Here is a 17,938-nt window from a genome sequence, read left to right as displayed (position 1 = left end):
TGCGCTTGGGGAGGGAGGGGTCTTCCTTGGGTGACTGGCTCACTCCATTCCATTCTGACCCCCTTCAGGGGGCCCCAGAGGTCTCTAGAGGCTAGAAAGCAAAGACCACATTTCCCAGACTCCATGGTGGAACCCCCTCCCCCCGCTTCTTCAGCTAGCAGGAAAGTGCCTGGTTTTGCAGCAGAGGTCGGAGGGGCCCAGGTGTTCACAGGTGGAGTACAGAGCACCTATTTTGCTAGTAATGAACATGGCTGAGGTGACAAGGTCCTGGAGCCAACAGTCCAGACGGCAGCTTCTTACTCTCCAGACTGTGTAGGAGGCAGTTGGATCTGGATCTAGCAACTGGGGCCGTGGCTGTTTGACTAGGCACAGGTGACCCTGGCAGGCCAGTTCGGGGTGTCGTTCTGGGAGCCCTTCCTGGATGCTCAGCCCAGAACCTGCTCTTCGAGCGCTCACACGTCGTCAGCACCGAGTTCCCCAATCCTGGGCACTGAGCCCCTCTCAGCAGAAGCTAGCCAGAGGGCTTTCTGTGATCTGCAGATGAACTCTGATGGCCAAAATGGGCAAAGTAAGAGCTTGGCAACCTAAACTTCTTAATTTCTCCGTAAGGACTTACTAATCCCCATCGCCACCACGATGTTTGGCTCAGAGATGCACGTTTGATGAAAGCTAGCTCAGTCAGAGCCCTCGTCGAGACTCCTCATCTCGAGCCAAGGGGAGGACACCCTCTTCCCTTTAGGGATTTTCAGCTTGAAGGCTGAGTTCTGGATGGCCCGTGTCCCCCACGGGGAGAGAGACCGCCACTTGACCTGTGGGTGGAGCTCTGGAGACGTGGGCCCCTAAAGTCTCCTTGTTCTCTAAAGGTAGCTCGGGTTGGACTTTTGTCACTGCAAAATAATAGTTACCTTTATTGAATATTTACCTTGTCAGCCACTGTCCTAGTTACTTCACATGATAAAGACTCTAGGTGAGGGAGAGCCTGTTACTTAACATTAAAACAGAATTCTGAAGTAAGTTTCGAAAAGTAAATGTGTCAGCAAAATAGGACACTGCCGGCAGGGTGGGGGGAAATGTGGGGGAGGATGCGTCCTTCAGAGGTAAAAATGTATTTTTCAGCTACAGAAATAAAAGTAGTAGGATCCTGGCGTCGAAAGAGATCAAAGAGAGTCAAGAAACAGACTCAAGCATACAAAACATACAGTGAAGAGGAAAGGGGGGGGAGTAACCAACAAATGGTGTCGTCGCAACCCTGTGGCCGTGAGGGTTCCAGCGTGGCATAACAAGAGACAAATACGAGGGGACTTAAAGAGTTAAAGGCAAAACAAGAAGCCACAAAATTAGGACCAAACTTAAGGAAATAATTGCACAACCTCAGAGTGGGAATGATTTTTCTAAGCAAAGCATACAGGCAAAATCCATAAAAGAACAGAACGGTGCACTGAAGTACCCCAAAATGTAAGCATTTTGCATGGTAAAAAGCACCAGAAGCAAATTTAAGAGAAAAATAACCACAAGAATCATTTGATACATGATGGGGGCTCATATATTTAATAAGTCATTTTTCCACATCAAGATAAATATCCTAATTGAAAAACAAGAAGATATAAATGATTCACATAAGTACTAGAAATAGTTGATAAGCACTTGAAAGTATATTTAACCTCATTCTTAATTCACTAAAATGCCAATTAAATCTCTAACAAAATACCATTTTTCACCTACCAAATTAGCAAAAATGAAAAAAAAAAAAAAAAAACAGGCTCCAAAAGTGAATGCTTCCAAACCTGAAGATACCTATCAAGAAATTTCAATGAAATACATGAGCAATTAAGGATATTAATCCTTCCTATAGGTCTTTCCTGTTTAGTTTTGTCTCGTTTCTGGGCCAAACGGACTCCACTAGCAGTGCCAGGGCTGAAGGGGTTTGCCAAACATGGTTAGGAAACTGGCCACAAACAAGGGGACTGAGCACGTAAGAACACGTATCAAGAATGACAAAGGCCAGGCTTCTCACTGTTGGAGAAAGGAGTCACAGATACAGACATAAGAAGGCTAGAACGAATCCGGTGATGATGGATCATAACTGGAGATATTTTTGGGTGAACTCATGGTTTTAAATAAATAGGCAGATAAACAGACACCAAAGCCAACTAGAGGCAGAATCTGGGACAATGGAAGCCTCAACATAAACAATAGTAATGTAATACAAACCATTAAAAAGAAATCCATGAACGTATATGGATATAAGTAAATACACGAATGCAGAAGAAGGAAAGGCTCTACTTTACAGTAGAATGTCGATAAACGTAGAAAGGATAATGGAATCAGGTAAACAATTTGGCCACCATCATAATAATTATTTCAGGCAAGAATTATCAATGGATGCTAAAACCGATGGGAAAAACAGGGTATTTACATTACCTTAATATCTCTCCCCATAAAACATTTACTTGCTAGTTAAAAAATAGAATATACTGGGGTGCCTGGATGGCTCAGTCAGTTGAGCATCCAATTGTTGATGTTGGCTCAGGTCATGATCTCATGGTTCATGGGATTGAGCCCCACATCAGGCTCTGCACTGACAGCGTGGAATCTGCCTGGGATATTCTCATTCTTTCTTTCTCTCTCTCTCTCTCTGCCACATCCTCTCCTCCCCTCTCAAAATGAATAAACCTTGTGAAAAAGTAGAAAATACTTATTAAGTTTCCATTGTAAAAATGGAAAGGCCCCATCTTACCAAAAAATTAACATCACTAAGACTTCTGCTTCCGGGAAGATCGAAGAGATGCACTTTTCTTATTCCCTCCTGCTAAACAGAACTAAGAACCCGGGATGTTGTGCGCAAAGTGAGACTTAGAAGCCTCTGGAAGGTGGAGGGAAGTATGCAGATGGCTGGGGAAACTCAGGACCTGAAGACGACACCGTGGAGAGTTCTCTTGATTTTCTTCTGGCCTCTTATGTCCCCAACTGGATACCAGAAAAACTAGAAACTCCTATGAGCATAGACTAAACACACAAACGAAAGCCACAACAAAAGCCTGTTGTAACCATGCGACCAGGAAAGAGGCAGACTAGCAAGACAGAAAACTTTTAGACAACAGCCTCTCTACTGCAGCCAAACAACACAGAAAAGACTGTGGCCCCACCTTTACCAGGACTTTCATCTGTGCTGTCCTGTCTCCCATCCCTACCCCTCAGGGTGAGTGGAAACCACGAGGAGATCCTAGACATACAATCCCAACTGGCAGTGACATGGCACCTCACCCCAACCCCACTGGGTGGGACCAGAAAAGGCCCAGGGGAGAGCAGGACGTTCACCACCAAATGACACACACCCCAGCATCTGTAGAGGCCACAGTGAGGAGCAGTATTAGGTACTTCTACCCCTCCCAGCCAGGGAGGCATCAGTGGAGACCCCAGGGGGAACCTTGACCTCTACCCCCAGTTGGCAGTTAGGAGAGTTAGGAGGTGGGTATCCGCCCACTGCAGACCCCTCCCAAAGCGGTGCTGGAAGAAGTCAGCTAAAAGAGAAGGTTTCAGGGGGGCTGAAACCTGGGGGCTCAGCCGGTTAAGTGTCTGACTTGGGCTCAGGTCATGATCTCATGATTTATGAGTTCAAGCCACACATTGGGCTCTGTGCTGACAGCTCGGAGCCTGGAGCCTGTTTCAGATTGTGTGTCTCCCTCTCTCTCTCTGCCCCCACCCCGCACTCGTGCTCTCTCAAAATAAATAGACATTTAAAGAAAAATTTTAAAAATAGGTTTCAAGTAAGATCCAGAGTCTCATAACCTGATACCCAAATGTCCAGGTTTCAATCAAAGATCACTCATCAAACCAGGAACCAAGAATCTCAAAAGGCATGAAAAGAGACAACCAACACTGATATAGCAGAAATGTTATAATTATCTGACAAATATTTTAAAGCAGCCATCATAAAACTGCTTTAATCACAAACACACTTGAAACAACCCGCCTCCCCCAGCCACCACCAAAGCAGTCTCAGGAGAGAAATATATGAAGAACAGCCAAATGGAAATCCTAGAAACGAAAAATACAATAGCTGAAATAAAAGTTAATATCACCAGAAACCGTACGCTTGACATTGTGAGCCTTCTTTTTTCTAGTTAATTTATTTTTTTTTTAAGTTTATTTTTATTTATTTTTTTGGAGAGATTGAGCATGCATGAGCAGCGGTGCGGGGGCAGAAAGAGAGAGGGAGACAGAATCCTAAGCAGGCTCTATGCTGTCAGCGCAGAGCGTGATACAGGGCTCAATCTCACAAACTGTGAAATCATGACCTGAGTGGAAGTTAAGAGTTCTATGCTTAACTAACTGGGCACCTAGGTGCCCCGACATCGTGAGCCTTCTGATACAATCCAATGAGAATACAGCATCACCTCCATGTTCTATGATATTTCTGTCAAAAAATAACCTGCAATGGGTCTATCATGGAGAACCATCAGACAAAACCAAATTAAGTTGCATTCTAAAGAGTTATTGGACTTTGCCCTTTCCAGAATATCAAGGTCATTAAAGACAAGGTGGGCCTGAGGAACTGTTGTAGGTCACATGGTGCCGGATTGGTTCTGGAACCATAAAGATTATTGAGACACAACTGGTGAGATTTGAATGAAACCTGAGGATTGGGTCAAAGTGTTGTTCAGTGTTGATTTCCTGACTGTGATTATTATGCTGTGGTTACATAGGAGCGTCCTTGTTTTCAGGAAATACACAATGATGTGTTAAAGGATAATGGGTATCCCATCAACAACTTACTCTCCAATGGTTCAGGGGGGAAGAAATCAGTATGTATAAATAATGTGGAATTGCATGAAATCTCTGGACATGAAAGATTCCATTTTCCTGTCCAATGAATGAACTCTTGAACCGGGCCAGAAGCAGCAACTATTTGACAAGCAGTTGCTCATAAAATTTCAACAGGACAGCAAAGTTAATTAATACATAGGAGGACAGTTTTAATTGATAACACCAATAATCAAGAAGATAGTCATCAGAAATTGTTCAACTGGTCAGCACCAAATTAGCAGGGTTTTTCCTTCTCTCCTTTATCTAAATCATGGAATCACCCCTTCCTTTTTTCCTCATAAACACTCCTTGGTTTCCCTGAATGAGCAGCACACTTTTCTGGTTATTCTAGAATCTGTACTCTCCCAATTGCAATTCTGAGACTCAAATAAAGACCTTTGTTCCTTTTCAGTTCCACCTCCTTTCCTTGGTTGACAACACAAAGGATAAAAAGGGAAATATGGTAAGTTGTCAACAATTAGGGAAACTGGGTAAAGGGCATAAATGAATTGCCTGATTTTCCAGCTTTTCTATTGGTCTTTAATTACTTCCAAATGAAAAGTTAAAATATAGAACTGGTTGATTGAATTATGATGCATTATGGATAACAGAAAAATATGTATTTGTTCTCAGTGATTCTGAAGTTCTCTACTGACATGCAAAGACATCACCAATATATTAAATGAAAAATAACAAGGTGCAGTGTGCAGAGTGTAATTTGGTGGGGTGGGGGTTGTGCTAATAAATGAAGAGATGACACCTAGAATGATATAAAGCCAAGTGTTAATGCAGGTAGTCTCAAAATTTTTCTCTATGGTGAGCATCTATCAGTTCTCTAATTGGAAAAGAAAAAAACCTCTTCTATGGGCAGGTAGAAGGAAGCAAGGCAGAAAGGACAGCAACCAAGCAAATAACTACCGTTGCTATGATTTCATGGTTAAAACACCACATTCTGTATTCTTATAGAACATAAATACATATAATAAGTCCAACCATAACAGTGTGAAATTAGAAATTATAAGAAAAACTAGGGGGGAAAAAAAAACACATGGAGACCCAACAACATGCTAGTGAACAACCAATGGGTCAATGACGAAATCAAAGAAGAAATTTAAAAATACATATGGAAACATACATAATGGAAACAATGACTGAAAATCTTTGTGGAGAGCCCCTACCTGGCTCAATCAGTGGAGAGTGCCACTCTTGATCTCAGGGTCAATGAGTTCAAGCCCCACACTGGGTATGGAGCCTACTTGAAGAAATCTGGGGCGCCTGGGTAGCTCAGTCGGTTGAGTGTCCGACTTCGGCTCAGGTCATGATCTCGCACTCTGTAAGTTCCAGCCCCGCGTCAGGCTCTGCAGACAGCTCGGAGCCTGGAGCCTGCTTCCGATTCTGTGTCTCCCTCTCTCTCTGCCCCTCCCCTGCTCATGCTCGGTCTCTCTCACTCCCAAAAATGAATAAATATTTTTAAAAAATTGTTAAAAAGGAAGAAATCTTTGAGGTGCGAAGTTTATAGCAGTTCTAAGTGGGAAGTTTATAGCAGTATAGGCCTACTATAAGAAACAAGAAAAATCTCAAATGAAGCATCAAACCATACCCCTAAACGAACTAGAAAAAGGACAGATAGAGACCAAAGTTAGTAGAAGGAGATAGTAAAGATTAGAACCAAAATAACTGAAAATAAATAAATAAATAAATGAAACCAAGAGCTAGTTCTTAGGAAAGATAAAACAGAATTAATAAACCTTTAACCAGACTCATCAACAAAGACAAGTACTCAATGAGTAAAATAAGAAATGAAAGAGAAATAGCCAACACCATAGAAATACAAAGAATTATAAAATACTATTAAAATTATATAACAAATTGGAGAAACTAGAATAGGAAAATTCATAGAAACATAGTCTTCCAAAATTGAATCAAGAAATAGAAATTTTGAACAGACCAATTATTAGTAACAAAATTGAATCTGTAATCAAAAAACTCCCAAACAAAATTCCAGGACTGGATGGCTTCACAAGTGAACTCTACCAAACATTTAAAGAAGAGTTAATACCTATTCTTCTCAAACTATTCCAAAAAGTAGAAGAGGAAGGTAAATCTCTAAATTCATTCTATGAGGCCAACTTTACCCTGATACCAAAAGCAAAGACACTACTAAGACAACTACAGGCCAGCATCTCTGATGAACCCAGACACAAAAGTCCTCAACCCATATTAACAAACCAAATTCAATAATATGTTAAAAGGATCATTCCATGATCAAATGGGATTTATTCCTAGGATTCAAAAGTGGTTCAATATTCTCAAAACCAATGTAATAGGTCACATTAACCAAAAGGATTGAAACCATATGATCATCTCAAGAGATCCAGAAAAAGCATTTGACAAAATACAACATTTGTTTATGATAAAAACTCTCAGCACAGTGGACGTAGAGGGAACCTACCTCAACATAATAAAGACCTTGTACAACAAACCCACAGCCAACATCATACTCAGGAACAAGACGAGGATGTCCTCTCTTACCACATTTATTCACCATAGTACCGAAAGTTCTAGATGCAGCTATGAGACAAGAAATAAAAGCATCCAAACTGGTAAGAAAGAAGTAAAACTGTCACCATTTGCAGATGATAGGATATTGTATATAGAAAACTCTGAGGACTACAAAAAAAAAAAAAGAAAAACTATTAAAGGAATTCAGTAATGTTATAGGATACAAAATTAATATGCAGAAATCTGTAGCATTTCTACATGTGAATCATGAAGTAGCAAAAAGAAAAACTGAGGAAACAATCTAATTTATGATTGCACCGCAAGGAACAAAATATCTAGAAATAAACTTAACCAAGGAAGTGAAAGGCCTATACTCTGAAAACCATAAGACATTGATGAAAGAGATTAAATAGGACAGAAATGGAAAGATATTCCGTGCTCGTGGATTGGAAGGATTAATAATGTTAAAATGTCCATATTACCCAAAGCAATCTTCAGATTTAATGCAATCACTATCAAAATACCTATGGCATTTTTCACAGAACTAAAGCAAACAATCCTAAAATCTGTGTGAAACCACAAAAGGCCTCAAACAGCCAACGCAATCTTGAGGAAGGAGAACAAAGCTGGAGGGATCTTGGAGTGTATCCAGATTTCAAGCTACACTACAAAGCTGTAGTAATCAGCACAGAATGGTACTTGCACAAAAACAGACACGTAGGTCAACGGATCAGAATAGAGAGCCCAGAAACAAAGCCACACATATATGGTCCATTTCTCTATGACAAAAGAGTCAAAATATACAATGAGAAAAAGACGGTCTCTTCAACAAATGGTACTGGGAAAACTGGACAGCTATGTGCCAAAGAACGAAACCGGGCCACTTTCTGACACCATACACAAAAATAAACTCCGAAAAGATTAAAGACCTAAATAGGAGAGCTGAAACCATAAAAATCCTAGAAGAAAACATAGGAAGTAATCTCTTGGGCATTGGCCTTAGCAACATATTCATGGATAACTCTCCTTGAGCAAAGGAAGCAAAAGCAAAAAGAAACCATTGAAACTACGCCAAAACAAAAAAAGATTTTGTGCGCGCGCACACACACACACACACACACACACAGACAAGAAACACACAAAAGAACTCAATAAAAATGGGGCGCCTGGGTGGCGCAGTTGGTTAAGCGTCCGACTTCAGCCAGATCACGATCTCGCGGTCCGTGGGTTCGAGCCCCGCGTCAGGCTCTGGGCTGATGGCTCGGAGCCTGGAGCCTGTTTCCGATTCTGTGTCTCCCTCTCTTTCTGCCCCTCCCCCGTTCATGCTCTGTCTCTCTCTGTCCCAAAAATAAATAAACGTTGAAAAAAAAAATTAAAAAAAAAAAAAAAGAACTCAATAAAACAACAAAGTAACTTACTGAATGGAAGAAGGTATTTTCAAATGATGCATCCCATAAAAGGTTAATATCTAAACAACATAAAGAACTTACACAACTCAACACCAAAACAAAACAAAACACCAAACAATCCCATTAAAAAATAGGCAGAGGGGCGCCTGGGTGGCGCAGTCGGTTAAGCGTCCGACTTCAGCCAGGTCACGATCTCGCGGTCCGTGAGTTCGAGCCCCGCGTCGGGCTCTGGGCTGATGGCTCGGAGCCTGGAGCCTGTTTCCGATTCTGTGTCTCCCTCTCTCTCTGCCCCTCCCCCGTTCATGCTCTGTCTCTGTCCCAAAATAAATAAAAAACGTTGAAAAAAAAAATAGGCAGAGGACTTGAAAAGACATTTTTCAAAAGAAGACCTACAGATAACCAATACACAGATGAAAAAATGTTCAACGTTACTAATCACAGGGAAATGCAAATCAAAGCCACAATGAGATATCACCTCACACCTGTCAGAACAGCTAGAGTCAAAAAGGCAAGAAAACAGCAAATGTTGACAAGGATGTGGAGAAAAAGGAACCCTTGTGCACTGTTGGTGGGAATGTAAATTGGTGCGGCCACTGTGGAGAACAGTATGGGGTTTCCTCAAAAAATTAAAAATAGTATTACTATATGACCCAGTAATTCTGCTACTGGGTATTTACCGCCCCCCCCCCACCGCAAATGAAAACAGTTATTCAAAACGATGTATGCAACCCTATGTTTATTGCAGCATTATTTACAAGAGCCAAACTATAAAAGCAACCCAAGTGTCTATAGATATGTGAATGGATAAAGGAGAGGTGATTATAAACACACACACACACACACACACACACGAATATTACTCAGACAAAAAGAAAGAATAAAATCTTGAAATTTGGGATAACATGGGTAGACTCCACGGTATTGTGCTAAATGAAATAAGTCAGAGAAAGACAAATAGCACGATTCCACTTAGATGGAAATGTAAGTAACACATGAACAAACAGACTCTTAAATACAAAGAAACTGGTGGCTGCCAGGGAGAAGGTCGTGGACGGGAGGGGATCGGCAAACTAGGTGAAGGCGATTAAGAGGTACAAACTTCCAGTTATAAGACATGGAAATGAAAAGTACAGCACAGGAGATACAGTCAACAATATTGTAGTAATGCATGGGCACGGGTGGTGACCACACTTAGCACGGTGAGCACTGAGTAAGGTATAGAATTGTCGAATCGCGATGCTGTACATATGTAATGCAGCATTATAGATCAGCCACATTTTAGTAATAAGAAAACAATGGGAAAAAAGTATCAGGGCAATAATGACGCCCAATGTGAGGTCGGTTTGCTGTTTTTACAGTTCTTATAAATTAATGAACTGATTTTCTCCACTTGATGCATTATTCTTTTTGTGTAAGTCAAATCTTTAAAGAGAAAATATATTAACAAAAGATAACCCCAGAACCAACAGAACTCCACAGAGCCTGCCCCTAGATCTCCAGCCTGTGGGGGACGGTCTAGGCACACAGCTGGCATCCTTCAGGCCACTTCCTTCTGAATCATTTCACTAAACTGTACCATTGAGTCCAGAAGTTACCGAAGAGCAGGTTTGAATAGGGAGAAAATGATACTACAACAATTCCCACATACAGAGAGCTATAAAATAGATCAAGAAAAGGGATTGGATAGTATCAGAAAAGGTGAAGTAATCCTGATCTTCATAAATTGAAAGCTGAAGGGTAAGCACTCAGGGCACTTAGTCATTTCTGATGACGACATCACTCTTTGCATCAGGGTGGATGCGGAGGGGAAGGATCGGTGTCCAGTTCACGTTTCAAATTAAGTTAGTGACGCAAGCACGAATATTTCTACCAGAAAAATCGCTCTGTACACACTCAGGATTGATCGTTCGCATGATCAATTAGGCAATCTTCCTCTTCTCCCTCTTGCCTGGCTGCTTTCCACCAGGGTCAATGAGGATAACCAACTGCTGTTGAAGTGTCAAGAAAGTCAAAACTAACGTCTAAACGAGGCATGAAGATATGATAGATTTCAGTTATGTTACCATCCTGCTTTCCATACTGAATTATCGGGACTTACTGGCAATAATTGGATCCAAGCCTGACATCAGGAGCAAATGTTAACCACTCTTATCAAATGGAAGTACTTAATCCTCTGCCACAGCACACTGTTTAGCTATAGAACTAGCAATAGTGTATAGGGTCAGAACGGGTGCAGTCGATTTGAGGACAGGTCCAGAGAAGCCACCAGATGGTCCTACGAAGAATACAGTAGGGAGACGTCAGAAGAGCCTCTCAACATGGACTTCTGAAGAAATCCTTCCTGCTCCTTGTACGGATGCAATTTTTATACAACACACAGTCAGAAGGTGAGAAATAATTTATCTCAGGTGTGGCTTCTCTTTGTAAAAACAGTAAGACGCACCATTCTTAGACAATTCTTTCTCAGTTTCTCATATTATGATTTGTCATTAATGTTTTTTGGCACTGATGGAAGAAAGTTAATGAGCGAGAGAAAAAGTAAACGTTATACCTCTTTGTAGTTGATTCTCCCATCTTGAAGGTGGAGAAACTCCAGAGCTCTGTGTCCTGAAATATTAAATCAATTAAATTCAACTGTAACTGAAAACAGAACTTACTCGAGATATTTTAAAAGGAAGATGTGATTTTGTCATTGTAACTGTCAAGGAAGTGGGAAATGGAAATTAAGTGTGTACGCACTAGTAATTTTCATCAGGCATAAGATTCTTATGATGTTTATTTTGTTAAACTACAGATCAAATCCGCACGGGGATTTGAACTTTCTACTTAGGTAGCACTATAGACCTGGCTAGGCTAGGTAGTAGTTCCCTCCTAAGTAAAATTAAGTAAATAATACCCACCTTACAGGTTTGTTGAGAGAGTCACACAAAATAAATGCTGTGTGATGAGCACAATGGCTGATACACACTAGGAGCTCAGTAAACAGAAGGTGTCATCATTGTATTTTGCCTCAACAACCCACTGAGATAAATAAACCTAAGCAGGAAATATGATACATGGCCAAAAGCATGGAATGAATCAATGAGTCTCAATTTTTTTTCCATCAATTAGATGGACCAAAAAAAAAAAAAAAAATCATCTCAGGTCACCTGCTCTACCCACATGCCCACACACCCACACCCTGAATCTTCTTAGAATCCAGAAGATGAACATGCCTTGCGAAGTCACTTCCAAGGTTGATACCTTACTTTTTACTGTGCATCACATCCAGTTTTATAATCCATACAAAAACACAGCCACTACTAGAAGCATTAATACTATACGATACAAGCTCACAGCCCACACAAATGACCTGTGTAGAAGATTCCAGTGATTTACAAATCCAAACCACTGAATGAGGCCAAATCTAATTAACTCGCCTGAATGTCAACCTTCCACACAGGCTTTATAGAAGAAGTGAAAATAGGAACCAAGACATTTATAAAACCCTCTAATTAGTAAATGTTGGAGTTTTGTCTTTTACATAAAAATCTTCAAAATCTGGGGCACCTGCGTGGCTCAGTCTGTTGAGCGTCCAACTTCGGCTCAGGTCATGATCTCATGATTCGTGGGTTTGTGGTTTGTGCTGACAGCTCAGAGCCTGGAGCCTGCTTTGGATTCGGTGTCTCCCTCTCTTTGTCCCTCCTCTGCTTGCTGCCTTTCTCTCTCTCTCTCTCTCTCTCTCTCTCTCTCTCAAAAATAAACATTAAAATTTTTTTTTTAATCCTCAAAATCTGTACAGGTTAGGAGTGGTCTTCAATTATGCTCAAAGTTTTATATTAATATACTACATTTAATATATATTTAGTATATATTAATTATTAGGAGCTTTGTCACAGACTAAAAATAGCGAGCAATTATCTGATTTTTTTTAATTTTATATTTCATCTGTGTTTAAATTCTAAGGATTGAATACTTCAGTATTTCTACTTATACTTGTTCTCTTTCAGCCCACTTATAGTTTTAGCCAATTTCAGTGACACAGAACTTACACTTGGAAAATACTTTTCAAACTCATTGGCAAGTTTGGCTTCCTTATTCTACGGGAGAGGAACAGAGAGGAAATGACCTGCTCTTGTGGCACATACTTAGTTTACAGAGCTGCTATTAGAACCTCGGTCTAATTCTCTTTTCTGTTGTTTCCTGACTCTCGCTAGCAATAGATGTTTTTGGAAAGAATGCTGGACTGGCTGTCAGGACAGCCAGTCCTAGGCCAGCCCACTAACGAGCTAGCTGGCAGATTCTTCTACATCCATGTCCTTGTACGTGAACCGCAGGGACTGGTCTCAGTGACCTCTAGTGCCCTTCCAGACAGTAAAATTCTGTGATCATAGGTTCTTGGGCACTAGAACTCAATACCTAGGTCTATCCTGCACTGATAAGTTTTCACACTTTATTTGTAATGTTGTTCTGCTTTGTACCTTCTGGAAGTGGCCTAACTAGAAAATATTATTGTTTTTATCTAAAAGTAAACCCAGACATCAGGTATTACCTGAAATTAATCCGAAAATTGTTACAGAATATAATCCCATCTGCTTAGATTATAAAATGGCTGACTTTTTCCAGGAGTTAAAAAATAGTACAAATGCCCTTCGTACGAGAACTGAATGTAGGGGCGCCTGGGTGGCGCAGTCGGTTAAGCGTCCGACTTCAGCCAGGTCACGATCTCGCAGTCCGTGGGTTCGAGCCCCGCGTCGGGCTCTGGGCTGATGGCTCAGAGCCTGGAGCCTGTTTCCGATTCTGTGTCTCCCTCTCTCTCTGCCCCTCCCCCGTTCATGCTCTGTCTCTCTCTGTCCCAAAAATAAATAAAAAAAAAACGTTGAAAAAAATTAAAAAAAAAAAAAAAGAGAACTGAATGTACTGTGCACCAATATCCGATACTCTGCCTGTAGCCGGTCCTTCCCAGCTGCTGTCCTCATCCTGGGCACCTCTAATGCCAGTGGCCAAGCTCCCTCGCATCCTTCCCCTCCCTGCAGCCAAACCCTTGACTCGGGGGATACACTCTTGGGGCCACAAGTGGCCTTTCCGCACACTTGGAGATACAAAACAACAAAGATATCTTCCTCTCTCTTACAGAATTCCACGCATCTTTCTCCTCTCTGCATTCGATCAGATGTTCTGCTTCTGGGCAGCCCCCAGCTCATCCAGCTCGTCTGCCCACCCAGAGCAATAGCCAGGGACCGTATCGTCAAAGATGCATCGTTGCCAGGCTTCCTGCCCACCCCTGACTCGGGTCACAGCTCGAGCTCTCCACCCCCCGGCTGCTGGCTGCAGCCGGGGGAACTTGTTATCAATGCACAGGACCGACTGTACATCTCTTCCTCAACGCCTTTAGACGGATTTAGAGTCCTAATAGCACAGCAAGGTGCTGGCACTTACCTATCTCTACGTGCGTGGAGATGCCACATGGTGAACCTCTCGGACACAGGGAGCCCAGTGCGATCAGTAGCCCGGGCCAGAACCTGCACGCGGACATGCCCTCGTTCCTCACCACTCCGGTGACACGATGTGTCTGAAATCCAGGCCCAGGCTCCCTGCTTTCCCTCTAAGCGGGTCACCGACACGGGAAGCCCAGCGTTGTTTCAAAATAATAACACTGCCCAGCAAACTGTTTAACTACTGTTTAACTTCACCAGAACAGCAAACAAACTCGACCTAGGAGGGGAAAAAAAAAAAAAAAAAAAAGCCATCAACCCAAATCTGAATGTCCTGAGGTTGAAGCGTTGCCACTTTCTGACCCAGGGGGCCTCCGGATTTCTTTTTAACACGAAATTTGTATGGTGACACTAGCAAAGTTTTTCTCCAAATATTCTTTGCTTTCTTAAAGAGAGAGAGAGAGAGAGAGAGAGAGAGAGAGAGAGAGAGACACACTCACCTGTCTATATTGACAGTCAACATCCCCTCACAAGGGCTGATCTCTCGGGCATCGTTTCCACACACCTATCAGGTGCCCTGCGTCCTTGGCCTCCCAAGCCACAAGTGCTGGGAAAGCTTTTATGACAATCAGCTGGCACCAGCTTCTCTTTCAGTATTTGGCAACAGATACCAACACCCGCAAGGGGATTACACAAGGGCAGCCACTCCTGGTCTCTCCAGTTCTGGTTGCTCTTACGGGGCTTATCTCGAGCCTGTTGCACGGTCAGATTCCTGCCCCCCAAGAAAAGATATCGATTCCACTGGGGGCGGGAGATGTGGGACCGATTTAAGACTGGGAAACAAGAATTCAGAAAATGCTAGGCTCAGAATCCACCTGTCACGAAGGATCTAATCTACAGCACTTAATCCATGGGAAAAATTACGTGACGCTCGCAAAGCTCAAATTGTGCATAAGATACGGGAAAAGCAAGGAAGGAGATCCTAAAAGGGTGGGCAGAAACCATACTCATGCTCAGGCGAGCAAATAGAAGAGAAGATAGAATGTGGGATGATCTGAGATCCTTAGAGGCCTGCCAAGTTTCCCCTGTAACCTTAGCTCAGCCACCGGCAAGCCCCAGAGAAAGGAAGCCCACAGCTGTGGGCTCAGCCATGAGGGCACTGGGCTGGGCTGCTTCTCACTGCTTTTCGGCCAGAGACCTTTAACTGACATGGTTTGTCTGGCTAACAGGGTGCTTTACAAACCTAGGTCTAGGCTCCTCCTTACTCCAAGTGGGGGAGTGGATGGGCAAAGGGGAGAAGTAGAAGGTGGAGGTGCCCAGGACAAGGGCACGTGACAAAGAAAGTTCCTGGGTACTGATGGTCTTGCCCTCGCGGGCCCTGGTGAGCGATCACACCCATCCAGGCTCTGGGGGACATCCTAGGCAGCCCAGGAGCAAGACAGGAACCAGGGGGGAATGTGCTCCCACTCTGAACGGGGGATTGCACAGAGCACTAGACAGAGAAGGGGAGGCCAACAGCATGAATTTCCTCGGCCTCAGGCCTTTATGGGCCCCTTCCTTCATAAGGATAGAAAAATTAGATTTTACACTGGCATTGGCCTAAGTATTAATACTTATTAATAGTTAGCTATTAATGGTTAATATTAACCATATTAAAGTTCACTTTTTTCCTGATTTTTATAAGAAATAACAGTTTTGTGTGCCCCCAAAAGTACCATGGGCTCTAGGCAGTGTGCCTTTTGGAGAAGTGAGTGGACACTGTTGAAAACAGAACCTTACAAAGATAAGCAGACAGGGGCGCGTGGGTGGCTCAGTTGGTTAAGTGTCCGACTTCGGCTCAGGTCATGATCTCGCAGTTGGTGAGTTTGGGCCCTACACTGGGCTCTGTGCTGACAGCTTGGAGCCTGGAGCCTGCTTCAGATTCTGTGTCTCCCTCTCTCTGCCCCTCCCCTGCTCACGCTGTGTCTCTCAAAAATAAATGTTAAAAAAATTTTTCTTTTTTTTTTTTTTTAATTTTTTTTCAACGTTTATTTATTTTTGGGACAGAGAGAGACAGAGCATGAACAGGGGAGGGGCAGAGAGAGAGGGAGACACAGAATCGGAAACAGGCTCCAGGCTCTGAGCCATCAGCCCAGAGCCCGACGCGGGGCTCGAACTCACGGACCGCGAGATCGTGACCTGAGCTGAAGTCGGACGCTTAACCGACTGCGCCACCCAGGCGCCCCTAAAAAAATTTTTCTTAAAGATAAGAAGACAAACCGCAAGAGACTCTGTAAGAGAACTGAGGGTTGTTGGAGGGGAGCTGGGTGGGTGGGGATGGGCTAAATGGGTGATGGGCATTAAGCAGGGCACTTTTTGGGATGAGCACTGGGTGTCATATGTAAGAGATGAAACACTGGATTCTACTCCTGAAACTAAGACTATACTGTATGTTAGCTTGAGTTTAAATTAAAATAATTTTTTAAAAAGATAACCAGACTGACTTGGGGTGGAGAGAGGCAGTCATGGTTGCCCTAACAAAACGCGTTGCCCCAAACCCAAGACAGCAAGCTGTCAGTAGGGCTCCCTCTGCAGGCGGCAGGTGGAAATACACCACGTCCCCAGTCCCCCATGACACCCACCGGCCAGTACTCCCTTCCAGGGCCCCTCTCTCCCGTTCCTTCAGAATACAGAAGGAAATAGCGAACCCACACACACAAAAGATTAAACTCCGCCGTTCCCACTTCTGCTAGATGTGACGGACTCAAGACTGAGTGACGCCGACTCAGGAAAAACCGAAGTCAAAATCTAAATGCCTGGGCATTTTACAAATAAGAACCCAACGTCCTAGAGAAAGGTGAAGGGCCCACAGGCTCCGGAGAGGCCACCAATAGACTCCACTCGGTAGGGGTAGGTGGGGAGAAGCAGAGAGATGCCAAGACTAGGGGTCCTAAATCAATGCATAGAATGGGGCTTCCCTTGAACCCACAAATTCCGAAGATAGCCCTATTTCTATTTGCATCCTCATGAATGCGGAGGCTCCCTTGCTGCTTCTGGAGTTGTATGCTCTTGTCTACTTGTGACTCTACCTCGGTTGATTCGATTCTGACAAATGGTCCCACTGACGAGTCGGGGAGGCCTAACTTTGATCGTAGCAGTGGCTTGTCCAAGGGCAGCTAGCAGGACTTTGAACGTTGTGCCCGATTTATTGCAGTAACTCTCCTAAGCAATTACGTTATCTCACAACGAAAGAACTTTCTACCAAAAAAACAAACCCAAAAAAACCTGAGGTTAAGTAATTTGTCTAAGGTCATACTGCCTGTGGACAACAGACTCGGCTTGGGGCCAAGACGGTCTTCAGAGGCACGGCTACAGATCACGGCGGGGGGGGGGGGGCGGTGACCCCAATTAGTGGAGAGAATATGTAAACACACACCCAGAAAAACGTCCAGGCACAACACGGAGCCACACTCGCCCCGCACACAGGGCCCTCGGCCCAGAGCCCGAGCGGGCTGGGCTGAGGCGACGAAGAGCCGAGATCGCGCCCTCAGCGGTTGGGGCAGCACCGCCGGCGCATCCACCGCGTACAAACTCCGGTGGCAGGGGAGGCAGGTTGCGGGGGGGGGGGGGGGCTCGCGGAAGAGGGAGCAGGTGCCCTGCAGTAGTTGGGGGGACTAAGGAAGAATTACAGAAGAGCACTCGGGGCGGGTAAGGTGCGGCCGGCAGGTGCGTACCCCGGGGAGGCCTCCCGGGTCCGGCGGGGCGCGGAGCCGCTCTTCGCGGAGGACCCGGTGCAGCGCCGAGGGCGCAGGAGAGGGCGCTGCTCCG

The 17,938-nt window shown here is 43.7% G+C and overlaps 1 protein-coding gene across 4 annotated transcripts in view; it reads right to left on the bottom strand.

The window, feature by feature from the left end:
• GPLD1 (glycosylphosphatidylinositol specific phospholipase D1) overlaps positions 1–14,737 on the bottom strand; it is a 66,100-nt gene extending 51,363 nt beyond the window's left edge. For 3 of the 4 annotated variants that reach the window (XM_030314731.1, XM_030314732.1, XM_030314734.1), the window contains exons 1-3: positions 14,632–14,705; positions 14,136–14,411; positions 11,269–11,324 (exon numbers count right to left, since the gene is read on the bottom strand). In XM_030314731.1, the coding sequence (XP_030170591.1) occupies positions 11,269–11,324; positions 14,136–14,232 (153 nt within the window). In that variant the 5' untranslated portion in view covers positions 14,233–14,411; positions 14,632–14,705. Of the gene's footprint in view, positions 1–11,268; positions 11,325–14,135; positions 14,412–14,631 lie in introns of all 4 variants that reach the window. The other variant, XM_030314730.2, reaches the window with a different exon arrangement.
• Positions 14,738–17,938: the final 3,201 nt, after the last annotated feature.

Source organism: Lynx canadensis, chromosome B2, assembly GCF_007474595.2.
Source record: "Lynx canadensis isolate LIC74 chromosome B2, mLynCan4.pri.v2, whole genome shotgun sequence".
Lineage (NCBI taxonomy): Eukaryota > Metazoa > Chordata > Mammalia > Carnivora > Felidae > Lynx > Lynx canadensis.
Note: the sequence above shows the minus strand (reverse complement) of the source record. Positions and strands in the feature narration are given on the sequence as shown.